The 22,383-nt window shown below is 41.2% G+C and overlaps 2 protein-coding genes across 10 annotated transcripts in view; both read left to right on the top strand.

Annotated features, from left to right (window-relative positions):
• The window catches only part of nuggc.1 (nuclear GTPase, germinal center associated, tandem duplicate 1), a 76,282-nt gene extending 75,309 nt beyond the window's left edge, over positions 1 to 973 (top strand). The window contains exon 19 of one of the 6 annotated variants that reach the window (XR_008136823.1): positions 615 to 667. The gene's annotated coding sequence lies outside the window, so the exon portion shown is untranslated. Of the gene's footprint in view, positions 1 to 61; positions 189 to 308; positions 377 to 455; positions 475 to 614; positions 683 to 912 lie in introns of those variants that run through there. The other 5 variants (XM_052519499.1, XM_052519500.1, XM_052519502.1 and 2 more) reach the window with 5 other exon arrangements.
• On the top strand, positions 34 to 16,767 carry LOC118371195 (uncharacterized). 4 transcript variants are annotated; one of them, XM_052519508.1, is made up of 8 exons: positions 34 to 61; positions 3,053 to 3,186; positions 4,503 to 4,581; positions 5,055 to 5,139; positions 10,573 to 10,615; positions 15,334 to 15,406; positions 15,531 to 15,779; positions 15,887 to 16,767. In XM_052519508.1, exons 1-8 carry the CDS (start codon positions 34 to 36, stop codon positions 15,895 to 15,897), a joined length of 702 nt encoding a protein of 233 aa, XP_052375468.1. In that variant the 3' UTR covers positions 15,898 to 16,767. The 4 variants fall into 4 exon arrangements, with proteins under 4 accessions (XP_052375468.1, XP_052375465.1, XP_052375466.1 ...); XM_052519505.1 differs by lacking the exon at positions 34 to 61 and adding an exon at positions 802 to 844; XM_052519506.1 differs by lacking the exon at positions 34 to 61 and adding an exon at positions 1,006 to 1,048.
• Positions 16,768 to 22,383: the final 5,616 nt, after the last annotated feature.

Genomic DNA, 22,383 nt, shown 5'->3' with positions numbered 1-22,383 from the left:
TAACTGTCAGCATTCATCTGGCACTATACAATCATGACCACCATGCACCCCTCCTATATAGGTCAGTCTAACTGTCAGCATTCATCTGTCACTATACAATCATGACCACCATGCACCCCTCCTATATAGGTCAGTCTAACTGTCAGCATTCATCTGTCACTATACAATCATGACCACCATGCACCCCTCCTATATAGGTCAGTCTAACTGTCAGCATTCATCTGTCACTATACAATCATGACCAACTAGGTCAGTCTAATTCATCTGGCACTATACAATCATGACCACCATGCACCCCTCCTATATAGGTCAGTCTAACTGTCAGCATTCATCTGTCACTATACAATCATGACCACCATGCACCCCTCCTATATAGGTCAGTCTAACTGTCAGCATTCATCTGGCACTATACAATCATGACCACCATGCATCTGTCACTATCCCCTCCTATATAGGTCAGTCTAACTGTCAGCATTCATCTGTCACTATACAATCATGACCACCATGCACAATCCCTCCTCCTATATAGGTCAGTCTAACTGTCAGCATTCATCTGTCACTATACAATCACTGTCAGCATTCACCACCATGCACCATGCACCCCTCCTATATAGGTCAGTCTAACTGTCAGCATTCATCTGGCACTATACAATCATGACCACCATGCACCCCTCCTATATAGGTCAGTTTAACTGTCAGCATTCATCTGTCACTATACAATCATGACCACCATGTCACCATCCTCAATCATGACCATATGCACCCCTCCTATATAGGTCAGTTTAACTGTCAGCATTCATCTGTCACTATACAATCATGACCACCATGCACCCCTCCTATATAGGTCAGTTTAACTGTCAGCATTCATCTGTCACTATACAATCATGACCACCATGCTCCCCACCTATATAGGTCAGTCTAACTGTCAGCATTCATCTGTCACTATACAATCATGACCACCATGCACCCCTCCTATATAGGTCAGTTTAACTGTCAGCATTCATCTGTCACTATACAATCATGACCACCATGCACCCCTCCTATATAGGTCAGTTTAACTGTCAGCATTCATCTGTCACTATACAATCATGACCACCATGCACCCCTCCTATATAGGTCAGTTTAACTGTCAGCATTCATCTGTCACTATACAGTGCCTTGCAAAAGTATTCATTCCCTTAGCATTTTTTTTCTATTTTGTTGTATTACAACCTGTAATTTAAATGGATTTTTATTTGGATTTCATGTAATGGACATTCACAAATTAGTCCAAAATGGTGAAGTGAAATGAAAATATATATATATATTTCAAAAAATTATACAAAATTAAAAACGGATAAGTGTTGCGCGCATATGTATTTACCCCCTTCGCTATGAAGCCCCTAAATAAGATCTGGTACAACCAATTACTTTCAGAAGTCACATAATTAGTTAGATTGCATACAGGTATACTTTATTTAAGTGTCTCATGATCTGTCACATGATCTCAGTATATCTACACCTGTTCTGAAAGGCCCCAGAGTCTGCAACACCACTAAGCAAGGGGCACCACCAAGCAAGCGGCACCATGAAGACCAAGGAGCTCTCCAAACAGGTCAGGGACAACGTTGTGGAGAAGTGCAGATCAGGGTTGGGATATAAAAAAATATCCAAAACTTTGAACATCCCACGGAGCACCATTAAATCCATTATAAAACAATGGACAGAACATGGCACCACAACAAACCTGCCAAGAGGCGGCCACCCAACAAAACTCACGGACCAGGCAAGAAGGGCATTAATCCGAGAGGCAACAAAAAGACCAAAGAAGACCCTGAAAGAGCTGCAAAGCTCCACAACGGAGATGTGAGTATCTGTCCATAGGACCACTTTAAGCCGTACACTCCACAGAGCTGGGCTTTATGGAAGAGTGGCAAGAACAAAGCCATTTCTTAAAAAGCTAACACATTTGGTGTACACCAAAAGGCATATGGAAGACTATATGGAAACATATGAAAGAAAAGGTACTCTGGTCAGATGAGACTAAATTGTAGCTTTTTGGCTATCAAGGAAAATGCTATGTCTGGCGCAAACCCAACTCCTCTCATCACCCCGAGAATACCATAGCATCATGCTGTGGGGATGTTTTTCATCAGCAGGGACTGGGAAACTGGTCAGAATTTGAAGGAATGATGGATGGCGCTAAATACAGGGACATTCTGAGGCAAACCTGTTTCAGTCTTCCACAGATTTGAGACTGAGACGGAGGTTCACCTTCCAGCAGTACAATGACCCTAAGCATACTGCTAAAGCAACACTCTAGTGGTTTAAGGGGAAACGGAATGTCTTGGAATTGCCTAGTCAATGCCCAGACCTCAATCCAATTGAGAATCTGTGGTATGAATTAAAGATTGCTGTACACGAGCAGAACCCATCTAACTTCAAGGAGCTGGAGCAGTTTTGCCTTGAAGAATGGGCAAAACTCCCAGTGGCTGGATGTGCCAAGCTTATAGAGACATACCCCAAGAGACTGGCAATACAAGAGACTGGTATTGCTGCAAAAGGTGGCGCTACAAAGTATTGACTTTGGGGGAGTGAATAGTTATGCACGCTCAAGTTTCCTGTTTTCTTTTGTCTTATTTCTTGTTTGTTTCACAATAAAAAGTATTTTGCATCTTAAAAGTGCAATGTTGTGTAAATCAGATGATACAAACACCCAAAAAAATCTATTTTATTTCCAGGTTGTAAGGCAGCAAAATAGGAAAAATGCCAAGGGAGTTGCCAGCAAATAATGATTTGGGCATAATATTTAAATCATGCTAAACGGGTGAGATTGGTTTTTAGTCTGAAAAATGCTTAACAAAAATAAATAAATAAAGAAACAAGTTTAACAAAACCAGTGTGGATTTCAGTTACAAGGTTCATAGACTGTTTTCAAGGTAAGTAAAAATTAATAATATCTAAATAAGTCAATCCGCTGAACTGTCCCTTTAATAATCATTGGATAGAAGTGACCTCTTAACAATGACTTTTTAATAACTTACTTCGTCAACTTTTTCTCTCTGATTTTTAGAGGCTTCAGATGTACATGGGAAAGGATCCCTGAAGAGAATGCAGGACATACTCGAGAGTCACATTGAGTCGTCAAAGAGCACCATGTTCCACGATGCTAAGGGGAAGATGCTGAAGCTCCTAACCAAGCTCAGGGTAGGATCCTTTTTATGTCACTGTTTCAATTCAATTATTGAAGTGTTAATATTATCACAATTGGTGTTATGCTCGACGCACTCAGTTTCCCACCACAAAACACCAGAAAATTGCCAAAAATAGTGAAACCAGCTCACCTTCCTTTAGAATATTATTTGACTATTAAATTTTCAATGTTTAAAAAAAATATATTTCTTACAGTATTAAACAAGGTTTCAGTTCATGTAACAGTTTCATAGCGAATCATGTTACAAGTGGCAATAGGGATGCAAGTGTGCATCGTCTCAATTCTCATTTTGCCCAAAACAGTAGCAGACTGGAGTGATCAGTATCAAACACATCAGCAAGTGGCCTCTCCATAAAATACTTAGGGGATACGTGTTCTTTCAACATAACATTGGCGATGTCTTGTCTTGTGTTAACAAGTCTGAGGTGCTGCATAATGGGCAGGTCTCTCTCACGGTTTGCTGCTATGATTGGATAGAGTGAATCAACGCAGCTGTTTCTTCGTACAGACAATTCTTCTTAGGCTTTACAATCCTGTGTTACTGGGCAAGTGGGCGTGATTGTAATCCAAACCCAACCCTCATGTATGTAATGAAGACCTCACAAAACTTTATTACCAAAATAATCATACTTTTTAGTAAATTGATGGCACTGGAATAAATGTGTATGACTAATATCAATGCCAAATAGGCCCATTTCAACCAGAAAAGGTGGTTCCTGAATGCAGTTTCCCTTTAACATAGTTTGTATTTAACTAGGCATGTCAGTTAAGAACAAATTCTTATTTACAATGACAGCCTACCACAGATGACTCTGGGCCAATTGTGCACTGCCCTATGGGACTCCCGATCACAGCTAGATGTGACACAGCCTGGATTTGAACCAGGTACTGCAGTGACATGTCTTGTACTCTGATGCAGTGCCTTAAACACGAGGCACAAATTTAAATGAATCCCTAATAATAAATTATTCTCTTCAGAAATGACTTCCTCAAATCAACCAAATAACTAGGGCTTTACAATGATGGTGAACACTTTTTGGTACAGGGATATCTCACCCAAACTACACCATTACATATTGGTTGTCCTGTAAGCAGTCTATGGACAAGGTACGACAGCAATCCATGCTTTTGTTTTGCTTACCTGGCCACAGTTTCTAATGTTCACCTTTTAACATTTGTGACACAAAGTACACAAGGATATTAAAGGTTATATATTCATGCCACAACCACTGTACTGTCAAAATGATCAAATACAAAATGAGAAAATGTTTACAAAATGTTTATTATGTCTCCTTTTTACTTCCATTAGGAACACATTGTGCAGGAGCTAAGGTCTAAACTAAAGGAAGCTGTGAAGCAGTCACTCCACAATGAGCTACCTCTCCCAGGTAAATCAAAGAAACTATGAAAGTATAGTTGCTGATGTTTCCATCTCACATGTATGGTTCAAATACATATATACTGCAATATTCCAGGTTATACATGTACAATTTCCAGCTGCAAATGTCAATTACAAAGCCAAATGTCAATTACAAAGCCAAATGTCAATTACAAAGCCAAATGTCAATTACAATGCCAAATGTCAATTACAAAGCCAAATGTCAATTACAATGCCAAATGTCAATTACAATGCCAAATGTCAATTACAAAGCCAAATGTCAATTACAATGCCAAATGTCAATTACAATGCCAAATGTCAATTACAATGCCAAATGTCAATTACAATGCCAAATGTCAATTACAATGCCATACCAGTAGTAGTAAAGGAAGGGAAATCATGTTAGTGAGTGGTTAAAGTAAGTTTTAGGGTAAAAAACAAAATACCTCAAGACGAAAAAATAATGTATTTTCTTTGTTACAGATATATCTGAGCACTATGAGATAGTGAAGAGCGCCCATGAAGAAATGATGAGTAAACCTATCACAGATGTTGAAGATGAGAAATGGTAAAGACTCACTGCTCCACATAAAACCATACATTTGAAAGTTGCCATAGCACTGATGGGCCGCGCTTTAAAACCCCATAAGGTAGCCTAGTGGTTAGAGTGTTGGGCCAATAACTGAAAGATTACTGGATCAAATCCCTGGGCTGACAAGGTAAAAATGTGTAATTCTGCCCCTGAACAAGGCAGTTAACCCACTGTTCCCTGGTAGGCTGTCAATGTAATTAAGAATTTGTTCTTAACTGACTTGTCTAATTAAATAAATAGGTCTCAGGGTCCACAGCTGGGTTTCTACTAAGCTAACATATGGAATAGTTTTAAGAGGTCATACCAAGGATCATTTAGCTAATTGATTTGGAATGTTAGGATCCCTGTAAGTATCCAATGTTTTATGAGACCTTGCATTTGGCCTTACATTGAAGAACATATTCATACCAGTGGAGGCTGCTAAGGGGAGGACGGCTCATGATGATGGCTGGAACGAAGAGAAAGGAATGGCATCAAACCATGTTTGATGTATTTGATACCATTCCACTGATTCCACTCCAGCCATTACAACAAGCCTGTCTTCCCCAATCAAGGTTCCACCAACCTCCTGTGACTCATACATGGTAAAAAAATATAGTTTGTTTTGACATGTCTGTCCTATATCTGAGAGATATAAGAAGAAACCATGTACGCCACCACAATGGTGAGGTAATATGTACATGTAGGTAGAGTTATTATTATAGTGACTATGCATAGATGATAACAACAGAGAGTAGCAGCAGTGTAAAAGGGGGGGGGGCATGCAAATAGTCTGGGTAGCCATTTGACTAGATGTTCAGGAGTCTTATGGCTTGGGGGTAGAAGCTGTTTAGAAGCCTCTTGGACCTAGACTTGGGGCTCCGGTACCGCTTGCCGTGTGGTAGCAGAGAGAAAACTCTATGAATATGGTAGCTGGAGTCTTTGACAATTTTTAGGGCCTACCTCTGACACCGCCTGGTATAGAGGTCCTGGATGGCAGGAAGCTTGGCCCCAGTGATGTACTGGGCCGTACCTCTGTAGTGCCTTGCGGTCAGAGGCCAAGCAGTTGCCATACCAGACATATTCCAAATGCAAATGTGACACTTGAAATCAACTCAAGTCCTTTAATCTGCTTACTTGTAAATCAACTAATGAGGGAATAACACACACCTGGCCATGGAGCAGCTGAGCAGTCAACTACTTTATGGAACGCCATGGAACAGCTGAGCGGTCAACTACTTTATGGAACGCCATGGAACAGCTGAGCGGTCAACTACTTTCTGGAACACCATGGAACAGCTGAGCAGTCAACTACTTTATGGAACACCATGGAACAGCTGAGCAGTCAACTACTTTATGGAACGCCATGGAACAGCTGAGCAGCCAACTACTTTATGGAACACCATGGAACAGCTGAGCAGTCAACTACTTTATGGAACACCATGGAACAGCTGAGCAGTCAACTACTTTATGGAACACCATGGAACAGCTGAGCAGCCAACTACTTTATGGAACACCATGGAACAGCTGAGCAACCAACTACTTTATGGAACACCATGGAACAGCTGAGCAGTCAACTACTTTATGGAACACCATGGAACAGCTGAGCAGTCAACTACTTTATGGAACACCATGGAACAGCTGAGCAGTCAACTACTTTATGGAACACCATAGAACAGCTGAGCAGCCAACTACTTTATGGAACACCATAGAACAGCTGAGCAGTCAACTACTTTATGGAACACCATGGAACAGCTGAGCAGTCAACTACTTTATGGAACACCATGGAACAGCTGAGCAGTCAACTACTTTATGGAACACCATAGAACAGCTGAGCAGCCAACTACTTTATGGAACACCATAGAACAGCTGAGCAGTCAACTACTTTATGGAACACCATGGAACAGCTGAGCAGTCAACTACTTTATGGAACACCATGGAACAGCTGAGCAGTCAACTACTTTATGGAACACCATGGAACAGCTGAGCAGTCAACTACTTTATGGAACACCATGGAACAGCTGAGCAGTCAACTACTTTATGGAACACCATGGAACAGCTGAGCAGTCAACTACTTTATGGAACACCATAGAACAGCTGAGCAGTCAACTACTTTATGGAACACCATGGAACAGCTGAGCAGTCAACTACTTTATGGAACACCATAGAACAGCTGAGCAGCCAACTACTTTATGGAACACCATAGAACAGCTGAGCAGTCAACTACTTTATGGAACACCATGGAACAGCTGAGCAGTCAACTACTTTATGGAACACCATGGAACAGCTGAGCAGTCAACTACTTTATGGAACACCATAGAACAGCTGAGCAGCCAACTACTTTATGGAACACCATAGAACAGCTGAGCAGCCAACTACTTTATGGAACACCATGGAACAGCTGAGCAGTCAACTACTTTATGGAACACCATGGAACAGCTGAGCAGTCAACTACTTTATGGAACACCATGGAACAGCTGAGCAGTCAACTACTTTATGGAACACCATGGAACAGCTGAGCAGTCAACTACTTTATGGAACACCATGGAACAGCTGAGCAGTCAACTACTTTATGGAACACCATGGAACAGCTGAGCAGTCAACTACTTTATGGAACACCATGGAACAGCTGAGCAGTCAACTACTTTATGGAACACCATGGAACAGCTGAGCAGTCAACTACTTTATGGAACACCATGGAACAGCTGAGCAGCCAACTACTTTATGGAACACCATGGAACAGCTGAGCAGTCAACTACTTTATGGAACACCATGGAACAGCTGAGCAGACAACTAATTACAACTACTTTACTTTTGGTTCCTTAAAAAGGGGGGGACCACATATATAAAGTGCTGTATTTCCTCCACCGTTCACCCGATTTGGATGTAAATACCCTCAAATTAAAGCTGAAAGTCTGCACTTTCATCTCATATTCATTATTTAATTTGAACTCCAATATGCTGTGGTAGAAAGCTAAAATAATAATAACTTGGTCAATGTCCAAATACAGTGCCTTGCGAAAGTATTCGGCCCCCTTGAACTTTGCGACCTTTTGCCACATTTCAGGCTTCAAACATAAAGATATAAAACTGTATTTTTTTGTGAAGAATCAACAACAAGTGGGACACAATCATGAAGTGGAACGACATTTATTGGATATTTCAAACTTTTTTAACAAATCAAAAACTGAAAAATTGGGCGTGCAAAATTATTCAGCCCCTTTACTTTCAGTGCAGCAAACTCTCTCCAGAAGTTCAGTGAGGATCTCTGAATGATCCAATGTTGACCTAAATGACTAATGATGATAAATACAATCCACCTGTGTGTAATCAAGTCTCCGTATAAATGCACCTGCACTGTGATAGTTTATGGACCTGAATGTATGTGTTCGTAAGAGTCGTGAGTGTCGCTACAGACGTTTGTGAGAAGACTGATTTACTGTATAGCTCCTGGTTTGACAAACACCACTGTAGCTCTGCCACCTTCCACCACAGATGAGGAATGCCACGATGGATTGAGATGCAGCCCATGCAAAATAAAACAGATATCTTTAGCATTAACAGAGATTTTTATGGGGATTTTTTAAATGAAAATTAGATTTACGCGTGGTTGCGGACACTAGGGCAGTGGCGTAGCACAATTTCACGGGGCCCCCAGCAAGGTCAGAGCAAGCGTCCTCAACCCCCAAAACAATTATTTATGACATTTTGGGGGGGATATTTTTGGGGTTGCCATGGGGCAAAGAGAACAATTTCCAGTTTTACAGGTAATGTAATGCTATTATACACATTTTGCCATGAGGCTGGGAGTAGGCCGTTATTTATTAATTACATGCCTCCCCCCACTTTTTTTCATAATCTATAAAAAATGTGATCTTCGGGGAGTTAGCCATCACTGACGGTGTTCACAACATGTACCCAAAACAGATATTTTTGCCTCAAATAAAAGTTCAATACAAAAACAAACAAAAAAATATGGAAAAGGATTAATTTGAAAATCCACAATAAAAGCACAACCATTCTATCAGATCTTTCAGCACTCTGACGGTGCTCAAATGTTCTTCTTCACTCATGTGGTAAACACAGCAACAATTTGCATGTCGTTTTTCCTCAGTTGCTTTATGACTGTAAAACCTAATTAAATGTAACATTTTTAACCAAAATTAATTTTATCTATCAGGAATATGGAGTTGACAGTTTATGGTTGTGACCATGGTGATTTCAATATTGTTTGTTTAAATCTATCAAAACTTTACAGACCATGAGTGGGCTTGTTGTGGTACATCTAATGAGGACAAGAATAAGGGGTCCTTATGGTATAGCTGACCCTGCTCATTCCTGATTAATTTAGGATTTTAGACAAATCTGATGGACACATCTTTTAGGAATCAAAGTGTTGAGATAAATATTCTCAAAAGTCAGAGGGTTATTGCACAAAATGACATACTATCATTTTTCAGTTACTATCCACTATTGACAGTTTTTAAAACTTTAAACCCTTTTTTGCTTTTGGTCCTTCGCTCAAAAACAAATATTTTATTTATAAAATGACCCAAAACATTACAAAAAATTATTATTATTATTAATTTATTATTTTATTTGACCCACAATTTCGATCTTGTCTCATCGCTGCAACTCCCCAAAGGGCTCGGGAGGCGAAGGTCAAGTCATGTGTCCTCCGAAACATGACCCGCCAAACCGCGCTTCTTAACACCGGCCCGCTTAACCCGGAAGCCAGCCACACCAACGTGTCGGAGGAAATATCGTTCAACTGATGACCGAGGTCAGCCTGCAGGCACCAGGCCCGCCACGAGCGAGATGAGCCAAGTAAAGCCCCCACGGTGAAACCCCCCGAACCTGAACGATGCTGGGCCAATTGTGCGCCGCCCTATGGGACTCCCGATCACAGCCATTTGTGATACAGGATCGAACCCGGGTCTGTAGTGACGCTATTTGGTAGGTCCCACCAAAACGTACATTTATAACTCAAATCCTGCAAGGATTTGTTTTGTTTTTTTACTATAAAAAACCAGCTTCCCTGCCGGACAAGTATTGTCCCGACTTTGAAGAATCCCTGTACTGATTCCCTGCTATTCTACAAAGTTTGCCATGAGGATGAGAGAAAATGTTGCAGTTTTAAAGCAAATTTTCTGAAATAGTTTTTCATTTTCAATCGCGCTATAACACGGATCTTGTTGTTTTTCAGAGTTGATGGAAAGTGACTAGACAGTGGCATTTATACCATTCTGATTATGTATTCTTAAGTTTGTCTGTGTTGTCCTCCATGTCCTCTATAAAGAGTCTGAATGATTTGCCTTTACAATTAGCTTACAGACACATATCAACAAATACTTTTGTTTGTGCTGGTCTTTTATTTAGTATTTATTCTGAATTCAATTACTTACAGAACTTCTTTTTTTCTCATTGTAGTGTTCCAGAACACAGCTCGGGGAAGGAAACGACATCTGAGCAGGTAACTGCCAAAATAAAGTTAACACCAACATAAAGTGTCTTAATAGGGCGTTGGGCGACCACGAGCCAGAACAGCTTGGCATAGATTCTACAAGTGTCTGGAACTCTATTGGTGGAATCCAACACCATTTTCACACAAACAATTCCATAAATTGGTGTTTTGTTGATGGTGGTAGAAAACGTAGACTCAGGCACCCCTCCAAAATTTCCCAGAAGTGTTCAATTGGGTTGAGATCTGGTGACGTAAACGGCTTATGGCTCACATTGTTTTCATGCTCATCAAACCATTCAGTAACCACTCGTGTCCTATGGATGGGAGCGTTGTCATCCTACGGGGGGGGGCATAGCTTTGGTAGCCGAAAATAATGGTGAAAATAATTTGTAATATCTTTATTTTATTTCACCTTTATTTAACCAGGTAGGCTAGTTGAAAACAAGTTCTCATTTACAACTGCGACCTGGCCAAGATAAAGAAAAGCAGTGCGACAAAAAAATCAACACAGAGTTACACATGGAGTAAACAAACATGCAGTCATGCAGTCAATAATACAATAGGAAACGTCTATATAGAGTGTGTGCAAATGAGGTAGGATAAGGGAGGTAAGGCAATAAATAGGCCATAGTGGTAAAATAATTACAATATAGCATTAACACTGGAGTGATAGATGTGCAGAAGATGTTTTTTTTTTTTTTTTTCACTTTATTTAACCAGGTAGGCTAGTTGAGAACAAGTTCTCATTTACAACTGCGACCTGGCCAAGATAAAGCATAGCAGTGTGAACAGACAACAACACAGAGTTACACATGGAGTAAACAATAAACAAGTCAATAACACAGTAGAAAAAAGAAAGAGTCTATATACATTGTGTGCAAAAGGCATGAGGTAGGCAAATAATTACAATGGAGTGATAAATGATCCGATGGTCATGTTCAGGTAGAGATACTGGTGTGCAAAAGATCAGAAAAGTAAATAAATAAAAACAGTATGGGGATGAGGTAGGTGAATTGGATGGGCTATTTCCCGATGGACTATGTACAGCTGCAGCGATCGGTTAGCTGCTCAGATAGCAGATGTTTAAAGTTGGTGAGGGAGATAAAAGTCTCCAACTTCAGCGATTTTTGCAATTCGTTCCAGTCACAGGCAGCAGAGAACTGGAAGGAAAGGCGGCCAAATGAGGTGTTGACTTTAGGGATGATCAGTGAGATACACCTGCTGGAGCGCGTGCCACGGTGGGTGTTGCCATCGTGACCAGTGAACTGAGATAAGGCGGAGCTTTACCTAGCATGGACTTGTAGATGACCTGGAGCCAGTGGGTCTGGCGACAAATATGTAGCGAGGGCCAGCCGACTAGAGCATACAGGTCGCAGTGGTGGGTGGTATAAGGTGCTTTAGTAACAAAACGGATGGCACTGTGATAAACTGCATCCAGTTTGCTGAGTAGAGTAATGGAAGCTATTTTGTAGATGACATCGCCGAAGTCGAGGATCGGTAGGATAGTCAGTTTTATCAGGGTAAGTTTGGCAGGCGTGAGTGAAGGAAGCTTAGTTGCGAAATAGAAAGCTGACTCTAGATTTGATTTTAGATTGGAGATGTTTGATATGAGTCTGGAAGGAGAGTTTACAGTAAAGCCAGACACCTAGTTACTTATAGATGTCCACGTATTCTAGGTCGGAACCATCCAGTGTGGTGATGCTAGTCGGGCGTGCGGGTGCAGGCAGTTTTACTAGCGTTTAAGAGCAGTTGGAGGCCACGGAAGGAGTGTTGTATGGCATTGAAGCTGAGGTGCAAGTAGAGATACTGTGGTGCAAAGGAGCAACATAAATAACAGAATGGGGGAGAAGGTAGTTTGATGGGCTATTTACAAATGGGCTATGTACAGGTGCAGTGATCTGTGAGCTGCGTTGACAGCTGGGGATTAAAGTTAGTGAGGGAGATATGAGTCTCCAGCTTCAGTGATTTTTGCAGTTTGTTCCAGTCACAGGCAGCAGAGAACTGGAAGGAAAGGCAGCCAAATGAGGAATTGGCTTTGAGGGTGACCAGTGATATATAACAGCTGGAGCACGTGCTATGGGTGGGTGCTGCTATGGTAACCAGTGAGCTGTGAGCTAGCAAAGCTATCAAAGACTTATAGATGACCTGGAGCCAGTGGGTTTGGCGACGAATATGAAGCGAGGGCGAGCCAACAAGATCATACAGGTCGCAGTGGTGGGTAGTATATGGGGCCTGGTGACAAAATGGATGGCACTGTGATAGACTAGATCCAATTTGCTGATAAGTGTTGGAGGCTATTTTGTAAATGGCATCGCTGAAGTCAAGGATCGGTAAGTCAGTTTTACAAGGGTATGTTTGGCAGCATGAGTGAAGGATGCTTTGTTTGTGAAATAGGATGCCGAATCTAGATTTAATTTTGGATTGGAGATGCTTAATGTGAGTCTGGAAGGAGAGTTTACAGTCTAACCAGACACCTAGGTATTTGTTGTCCACATATTCTAAACCAGAACCGTCCAGAGTAGTGATGCTGGACAGGCGGGCAGGTGTGGGCAGCGATCGGTTGAAGAGCATGCATTTAGTTTTACTTGCATTATAGAGCAGTTGGAGGCCACGGAAGGAGTGTTGTATTGCATTGAAGCTCGTCTGGAGGTTAGTTAACACAGTGTCCAAAGAAGGGCCAGAAGTATACAAAATAGTGTCGTCTGCGTAGAGGTGGATCCGAGAATCCCCAGAAGCAAGAGCGACAACATTGATGTATACAGAGAAAAGAGTCGGCCTGAGAATTGAACCCTGTGGCACCCCCATAGAGACTGCCAGAGGTCCGGACAACAGGCCCTCCGATTTGACACACTGAACTGTGTCTGAGAAGTAGTTGGTGAACCAGGCAAGGCATTTGAGAAACCAAGGCTGTTGAGTCTGCCGATAAGAATGTGGTGACTGACAGAGTCGAAAGCCTTGGCCAGGTTGAGGAAAACACCTGCACAGTATTGCCTCTTATCGATGGTTATGATGTCGTTTAGGACCTTGAGAGTGGCTGAGGTGCACCCATGACCAGCTCAGAAACCAGATTGCGTAGTGGAGAAGGTACGGTGGGATTCGAAATGGTCGGTGATCTGTTTGTTAACTTGGCATTTGAAGACTTTAGAAGGACAGGGTAGGATAGATATACATACAGTGGGGCAATAAAGTATTTAGTCAGCCACCAATTGTGCAAGTTCTCCAACTTAAAAAGATGAGAGAGGCCTGTAATTTTCATTATAGGTACACTTCAACTATGACAGACAAAATGAGAAAAAAAATCCGGAAAATCACATTGTAGGATTTTTAATGAATTTATTTCATTTTTGTAGAGGCTCTACAATGAAATAAGGCCACAATTACAAACCGAAACAGCAATGGACAAGGCATATTGACATTAGGGAGAGGCATGCGTGGCTGAGTGATCATTGGGTCCAGTGAGTAGCTGGGCGAGCTGGAGATACTGCGATTCAGACAGCTCGCAGGCCGGGGCCTGCAGGCAAACAGAAGGGCCTTAGAGGGACGTTGCGATGGAATTACTCAGTTGTAGCAGATCAGTCTTGATGGATCAGCAGGGCTCCGTGTAGTAAAAGGGTCCAGGCCAATTGGCAAAATAGGTATTGTGGCCCAATTTTTTTTGGTTGGCTGATGGAATTCTTCAGCTAACAGTCCGGTGTGCTCTAGACAGATAGCGGGCCGCGGCTAGCAGGCTAGCAGATGGGCATTCACAGGCTAGCAGATGGGGACGTCGCAATGGGGGAGCCAGTTGAAATCCCTCTCAGGCAGATTATGTCTGTAGTCCATTCGTGAAGGATCGACGGGGCTCCGTATCGGCAATAAAAGTGGTCCAGGCCAATTGGTAAAATAGGTATTGTAGCCCAAGGAGTAGCTGATGGACCTCTTCAGCTAGCCGGGAGATGAGCCTAGCATAGACTAGCTCCAGGCTAATTGGTGGTTGCTTCAGGACAGAGGCGTTAGCCAGGAGAAGCCAATCAGATAGCAGCTAGCTAGGTACGATGATCCAGGTGAAAAGGTTCAGCGCTTGCGGTAGGAATCCGGAGATATGGAGAGAAATAAGTCCAATTTGCTCTGGTTTGAGTCATGCTGTGCAGACTGGCGAGAGTTGTCCGGGCAAAAGGTAGCTGATGACCGCTAGCAGTGGCTAGCTGACTACTAGCTACTAGCTAGTAAGCTGGCTAGCTTCTGTTGGGGGTTCCGGTTCAAAAGTAAAGAAAATTGCAGAATCATTCCACATTGGGTGAGGCGGATTGCAGGAGAGTATGTTGAAGTTGAGGTTAAGAAAAATATAAAAAAATATGTGCGAAGAAAAATATAATGGCCTGCCCAGCATTTTATACATGCCCCTAAGCATGATGGGATATTCATTACTTAACTAACTCAGGAATCACACCTGTGTGGAAGCTCCTGCTTTCAAAATACTTTGTTTCCATTATTTTGACAGTTACCTGTACATTAGTTGAAGAAAAGTTTAAAATCAAATCACACTGTGAGATTAGAGTGAGGTTGATGGTCATTTTGCACTTTGCACAATTATTTTGCGATACAAAACTTTTCCCCAGAGTGTATATAAAAGGATGTTAGTGATATATCTTGTTTCTGTTTCATCTCTTAAATGGTTGTAGAATCCACTAACAGGACTACACAGGTCTCAATTTGTTGATGGAAGGCTGTGTGATTCCCACCAACAGGTTCCACTTGGAAACAACAGGAATAATGAGAAGAAAAAGAAGAAAAAGAGAAGTGTGAAGGATGTTCATGCAGGTAAAAGCCATCCTTGATATAGGCTGTGTTTGTTCTAATGAAATATTTTCTGCAACCATTACTATACGAGTTGATGCTTTCTTCTGAACACTGTACTAAGTGGCTCTTTCAACTGAAATCCCAGATGCTGCGTTTGTGGATAAGCACATGAGTGCACTAATCAAGAGGGTCACAATGGTAATGGCTATAGCAGATGACCTACTGGGAGAGGACATGATCCAAGATGAAATGTATTCGATTATTGATGTAGCCGAGACCAGTGAGAAAAAAATGAGAGTTATGTACAAGGCTCTACGCTCAGGAGGACCACTGATTAAATCAGCCTTCTACACAGCTCTCCAAACTAATGAACCTAATCTTGTCAAGGACTTGGGTAAGAACAATAGATACTATTTACACCCTGTGATTACCCTAACACATAGTGTGCATTGTGATGTACAGTACACATCATATATTTTCACATTCCTCTCCCATTTTAAGCTTCCCCCTGAAGACAGACCTGGCTTGGGTTGGTCCTCAAGTGCTGGACAAAGGGCAGCAGGCAGTCTCACCGGCTGTGGAACTGCAGCGGAGTTACTGCATTGTCGGAACTAGAAGCACAAGCATTTCGCTACACTCGCATTAACATCTGCTAACCATGTGTATGTGACAAATAAAATTTGATTTGATTTATTCTCCTAATTCCTCTATGGGTGTTGGGGGACATAACCAACTAGCTCTATAATCCTCTTTTGTTGTTGTGGCTTTATGCTAACTGAAATATGTGCTCTTGCAATCTGCTATAGCCTAATACTTTGTTTTCATCAGAATGTTTTGTGTGTTTTGTTTTTATCAAACCCATCTTTAGTGTTCTTACTGTATGTGTGAGGGGAAAGGGACAACCCAAAACTGGTTAAATATGATGTTAGTTAAAAAAACGTGTGCATGCATAAATACTTGAGGACAACAGAGGGACAAACAGGTTGAGTAGCATATATGCTTGTTAATTGATTTATGCATTATTTTAAATATTTGGTATATAATACAATCATGAAAAGTTTGTCACAATGTATTTGACCAGAGGACAATACCAGTGGAAACAGTGCCATGAAGTAATGTGCAACCCAAGATAAAATGTTGACCATGTATGTAACGTTTTGTTTTAGATGTGAACTTGATTATACCAATGAATTGTGTTTATCTCTGTTGTAGCTTATCTTCTGATTGTATTATGGTACCTGGTGTATTTCATCATTTATTCTGTTTGTTCAAAGTAATCTCTAAATCATCATTATATCTTCAACTAATTTTACATTTTATGTTTCTGAGTTGAATGTCTAATTGTTTAATTTTTTCCTCAATAAAAGTACATGTTAAAAGTCCCATAGAAATAATATATATCTCACATGAATACTAGGCAATTTAAATATCAACATTTAATATGGTGATTCTGCAATAAATACATCATGCATAGGCCTATAAACTGTATTGTGTTAAACAAACAAATTACAACAAAAAGTCAGCAATGACGATCTGTATACAACAACAACACCAGAAATCCTTCACTGCTACATAAGGCTTTGTATGGTGACGCAGTGCTGCTTAAGCAGATAAATGAGTCTGTTATTAATATACAAATCCCCCTAGAAAATGACTCCGGGTCAGTATCAAAGTCTCTCCCAGAATGACACGTTAATTACATGTTCGTTTTGGCTGCACTGGTTCATGAAAAGCTCCAGAATTGCAAGAAGATTTGCCTGGCTAACACGCTCATACCACAAGCTCTCCTCTCACTGTGTACCACGTGGGCCTGCGTGTCAGTCAGGCTACAAGAAGACTGCTTTGAGAAAAGGATTTTATAGTTATTGCACACTGGTGAGTTACTTTGGTTTTCATTGTTAAAAGTTTTCTCTGTAAATCCTCTCATATACACTGGCAGCATTCAGATATCTCAGTCATGTTTATATGTGAAAGGCAGCTACATTTCTGTGTGTGAGATATTCTAATCTGAAGGATCTGAATCTGAAGGATTCTGTCTGTATTTTATTGATTAATTTGGACATAAAAAAGACAATATGAAGATGAGAATTAAAAGACAAAATAAATGTACAAGTGGAGGAGAGGTAAAAAAACAAACACCCTAAGGGTTTTGTAAAGCACCTCCCTATTTCAAATAGTAGAAAAAAAGAGTAATATTTCCCCATGCTTCAACCCAATCACATCTACCAAGGTGATGGTTTGTGTGTGTTAGTGAGATGTTGCCTGGGTAGCTGTGTTTTGCACTGGGTGAAAGTTGATTGCAGTTGTTTTGGAACTGGGCTGCCTCCCTGGTGTGAGCCAGGTTCCCCGTTGAAAGCCCATGGCGAAGTCGGCTCAAAAAAACATAAGCATGTGGAGCATGTGGAGCATGTGGAGTATCTGGAGTATCAAGTAGGATTCTGTGTATTCACATACAAAAGAAAAGGAATGAGACTTGTCGTTCTTGTCTCAGTTGAATTCATTTGAATTGCTTTTAATTAAATTCTACTTTCTCTGGGGTGTGTCTAATTCAAATTTTCATACATGGGTTGAATTTAATTAAATTCAGGAATTCAGAATCAACCCCAACCCTGGCTCGAACGAACCCTGTCCCCTGTATCAATCATCAACCACTGGATGGAGGCAGAACTTAATATAATCACTCTTTGCATTGTATAACAAACTCTTGATATTGATGTAACTTGTTGTAAAGCTTTGTGATTGATGATACTGTTGTTGTTTTTAATTGCAGTGAGTATGATTGGTCAATCTTGCCAACTTGCCATCTCACAGTCTAAGAGGACCACAATGGAAAGAAGCCATTAGGGCTTGTTTTTGTTTTGGTGTGTTTTTATGCTTGATAGTGTTTAGTAACATAATGTCGTCTCTGGCGGGCGCAGCCTCCTACTTTTAATGATCTAATAAAGCCAATCAATTAATCAATCAATCAGATATCTCTAAGCTGATGAAGCAATCTCATCGTGAATTCTCATGGCACCATTTTATTTCATCATAGACATTAACCTCTCTAGGGGTATGTGGGACGGTAGCGTCCCCCCTCGTCAACAGCCAGTGAAACTGCAGGGTGCCAAATTCAAAACAGAAATCCCATAATTAAAATTCCTCAAACATACAAGTATTTTACACCATTTTAAAGGAGGCTTTTGTCCGTTCATGTCACGGGCCATAGACCGATGCCCCACAGCTCGCTCATGATGAGTGCGCAATAGGATGACCTTGCTCAGTATATTACTGTGATTGAGCAATAGTGCTTAAACAAATTAAGCCATCTTGGCAAGTACATTTTTATTGTTTATTTATCTGTTTCTGTGTGAATGTAATGTGTAAAGGGTTTCTTTCCCCTCTCTCTCTCTCCAGGTTTCTCCTCTCCACTTAGCTCCAGTGCTCCCTCTCCCTCCATGCAGCCTCCTGTCTACCTGTGGTGTCCACCTGGGAGGCCAGCAAGCGCTGGGGAAGGCTCAGTCAGATGTGTGTGTGTGTGTGTTTTTTCTCATTTTGTCTGTCATAGTTGAAGTGTACCTATGATGAAAATTACAGGCCTCTTTCATCTTTTTAAGTGGGAGAACTTGCACAATTGGTGGCTGACTAAATACTTTTTTGCCCCACTGTATTTGGCTAAGGTGTATTTAACTTCAGACTTCAACTGTATAAAGAAGCAAAAAATACGAGAGAAAACATAATACAAGAATTATTTGTCCTGTCTGTCCCATCTCCCCTTCTCAGTAGATGCGACCCATTCCTATTCCTCCTCCCTCCCTCCCTCCCTCCAACACCACCTTTGTCTTCCCACTTCCCTCCCTCCCCCGCACGGGCCTGTGTTGTGGACATATATGTGTGTAAAACAAAAACATCATGGATAACTCATCTTATGTTTGTAAAATTGTTTGTGGGACCAAGGCACACATGAATAGAATAGAATCATAGAATATTAAATCAGCCTGCATACATCAATATTCGATACAGATATGATAAAAAATACAATTGATACATTCAAACATGATTACATTACATTACCTCATAAGCTTTTGACCTTTCGTCTGCTCTGTTGAATGTATCTAATGTTGTTTCCTTGGCGCTGTTCACACAAGCTATGCAGAGCTCTAGTGAAAGGACGTCAAGGAAGTTATGTAGCTATTGAGTTATGCTGAGCTTACGTGGAGGTTTCCATCTGGTCACCAACATTATGTCACGTTCTGACCTTTATTTCCTTTGTTTTGTCTTTATTTAGTATGGTGAGGGTGTGAGTTGGGGTGGGCAGTCTATGTTTGTGTTTCTATGTTTTTTCTATTTCTGTGTTTGGCCTGATATGGTTCTCAATCAGAGGCAGCTGTTTATCGTTGTCCCTGATTGAGAACCATATTTAGGTAGCCTGGGTTTCACTGTTGGTTTGTGGGTGTTTGTTTCTGTGTGTGTGTTTGTCGCCACACGGTACTGTTTCGGTTTGGTTATGTCACGTATTCGTTTATTATTTTTGTATTTCATAGTGTTCAGGCTTTTCTTATTAAAATTCGTCATGAACACTTACCACGCCGCATCTTGGTCCGATCTTTACTCCTATTCAGATGACAAGGAGGAAATCTGCAGTTACACATTATTCTTGCCACAGTCAGTCCAGGCAACTCTTTTCTGGGGTACTGTGAGAGTCAGTGAAGAGTCATCATTCAAAATTAATATATTGGGGAGATGGCAGCACCAACTATGCTCGACACAGACCTGGCAACCTGTGACCAAAAGCTCTTCACACTGGGACAGTCCCACATCATATGCATATAGGTTCCAATATTTCTTTGAGAACACAACAGACAATTTGGAATAGGAACAAGTTTAAATTGGGAGCGTTTCCGTGGACTCAAATACAATCTGTGAATGAATTTGTAGTATATTAGTTGACAATTCTAATTTCTGGAGGACATTGGGATATTGTTCCAGACTCTCTTCCAATCTGTATTTTGTTTGCAGTCTTTAAGATATGTATTCCATACCGTAACTATTCCCATTAGTTTACAGAGGGCTTCTAGTAGTATAGATTGGACACAAAACATCCACTTGTATTCTGGCTACCTATCAACTCAGTGAGTGGGTGGAGTGGGAGTGGTTGACTCTTTTTGGTCTTAATTGGCCAGTGAAATATTGGAACCTACATGCATATGATGTGACACTGCCCCAGTGTGAAGACCTTTTGGTCACAGGTTGCCAGGTGTGTTGGTGCTGCCATCCCCCATCTCCCCAATATATAACTGTTGAATGATGACTCTTCACTGAGTCTTCACTGATTTAGATACGTTCTTATGAGCTGCTAGTATGTGTACCATAAAATAATGTGTTACCTAAAACCTTTCTGTCCTAAATCAGAAACACATTGTGGAGGAGCTGGAGTGTGAACTACAAGAATCCCTGAGCCAGTCACTCAAGACGCCTGACAGCTTGCTCGTCCCAGGTAAAGGGAAGAGACCATTGTGGTATATACAGCAAGGGGGGAAAGTATTTACAATTATAGACTGATCATTTCTTTGTCAGTGGGCAAACGTACAAAATCAGCAGGGATCAAATACTTTTTTTCCTCGCTGTAACAACCATATACAGGATTATAAACCATGTAGTTTGGGTCCTGGATGCTGATTGGCTGAAAAAGCATTTCAACAGTGTGTACATCAGACTACAGGTATGACACAACATACTTTCTTACTGTTCTATTTGTGTTAGTAATTCATTCATAATAGCAATAAGGCACCACAAGGGTTTTTGGTATGTATACCTCATCAGTTGTACAACTAAATGCCATCAACTGAAATGTGTCTTCCCCATTTAACCCAACCCCTCTGAGTCAGAGAGGTGCGGGGGGCTGCCTTAATCAACATCCACGGCACCCGGGGAACAGGGGGTTAACAGCCTTGTTCAGGGGCAGAATGGCAGATTTTTACCTTGTCAGCTTGGGGAATCGATCCAGCGACCTTTCAGTTACAGGCCCAATGCTCTAGGCTACCTGCCACCCCATATTGGCCACAGTCCATAGCTGTGGCCAATATACCACAGCTATGGACTGTATCCAGGCACTCCAAATTGCATTGTGCATAACAACAGCCCTTCTCCGTGGTATATTGGCCAATATTCCACACCCCCTTGTGCATTATTGCTTAATTGTTCAGTCAGCCAACCAAACTCTAACAATTCAAGACCATTGATTTCAATGGTCAACAAAGCAGATTAATTTTAACTTCTTCTTAAATCAGTAAATGCGGACATTGGAAAAAATATCCCAGATCTCTTTTCATACAAGACTATGAGCTGTTCAGAAATGACAGGTCCAGAGAGGGGATGAGAGGAAGAGGCGGGTCCTTCGGAAAATATTCAGACCACTTTTTCCACATTTTGTTACATTACAGCCTTTTAAAATGTATTAAATACATTTTTGTCCTCAGCAATATACACACAATACCCCATGATGATGAAGCGAAAACAGGTTTTTAGAAATGTCCGATTTTTTAAAATGTATTAAATATAAAAAACAGAAATAACTCATTTACATAAGTATTCAGATCCTTTGCTATTAGATTCAAAATTGAGCTCAGGTGCATCCTGTTTCCATTGATCATCCTTGAGATGTTTCTACAACTTGATGGTAGTCCACCTGTGGTAAATTAAATTGATTGGACATGATTTGAAAAGGCACACCTGTCTATATAAGGTCCCACAGTTGACAGTGCATCTCAGAGCAAAAACCAAGCCATAAGGTCGAAGGAATTGTCCATAGAGCGCCGAGACAGGATTGTGTCGAGGCACAGATCTGAGGAAGGGTAACAAAATATTTCTGCAGCATTGAAGGTCCCCAAGAACACAGTGGCCTCCATAATTCTTAAATGGAAGAAGTTTAGAACCACCGAGACTCTTCCTAGAGCTGGCCGCCTGGCCAAACTGAGCAATTGGGGGTGAAGGGCCTTGGTCAGGGAGGTGACCAAGAA

Source organism: Oncorhynchus keta, chromosome 5 (genome assembly GCF_023373465.1).
Source record: "Oncorhynchus keta strain PuntledgeMale-10-30-2019 chromosome 5, Oket_V2, whole genome shotgun sequence".
In the NCBI taxonomy this organism is placed as follows: domain Eukaryota; kingdom Metazoa; phylum Chordata; class Actinopteri; order Salmoniformes; family Salmonidae; genus Oncorhynchus; species Oncorhynchus keta.
This window is presented reverse-complemented; position numbering and strand designations above follow the sequence as displayed.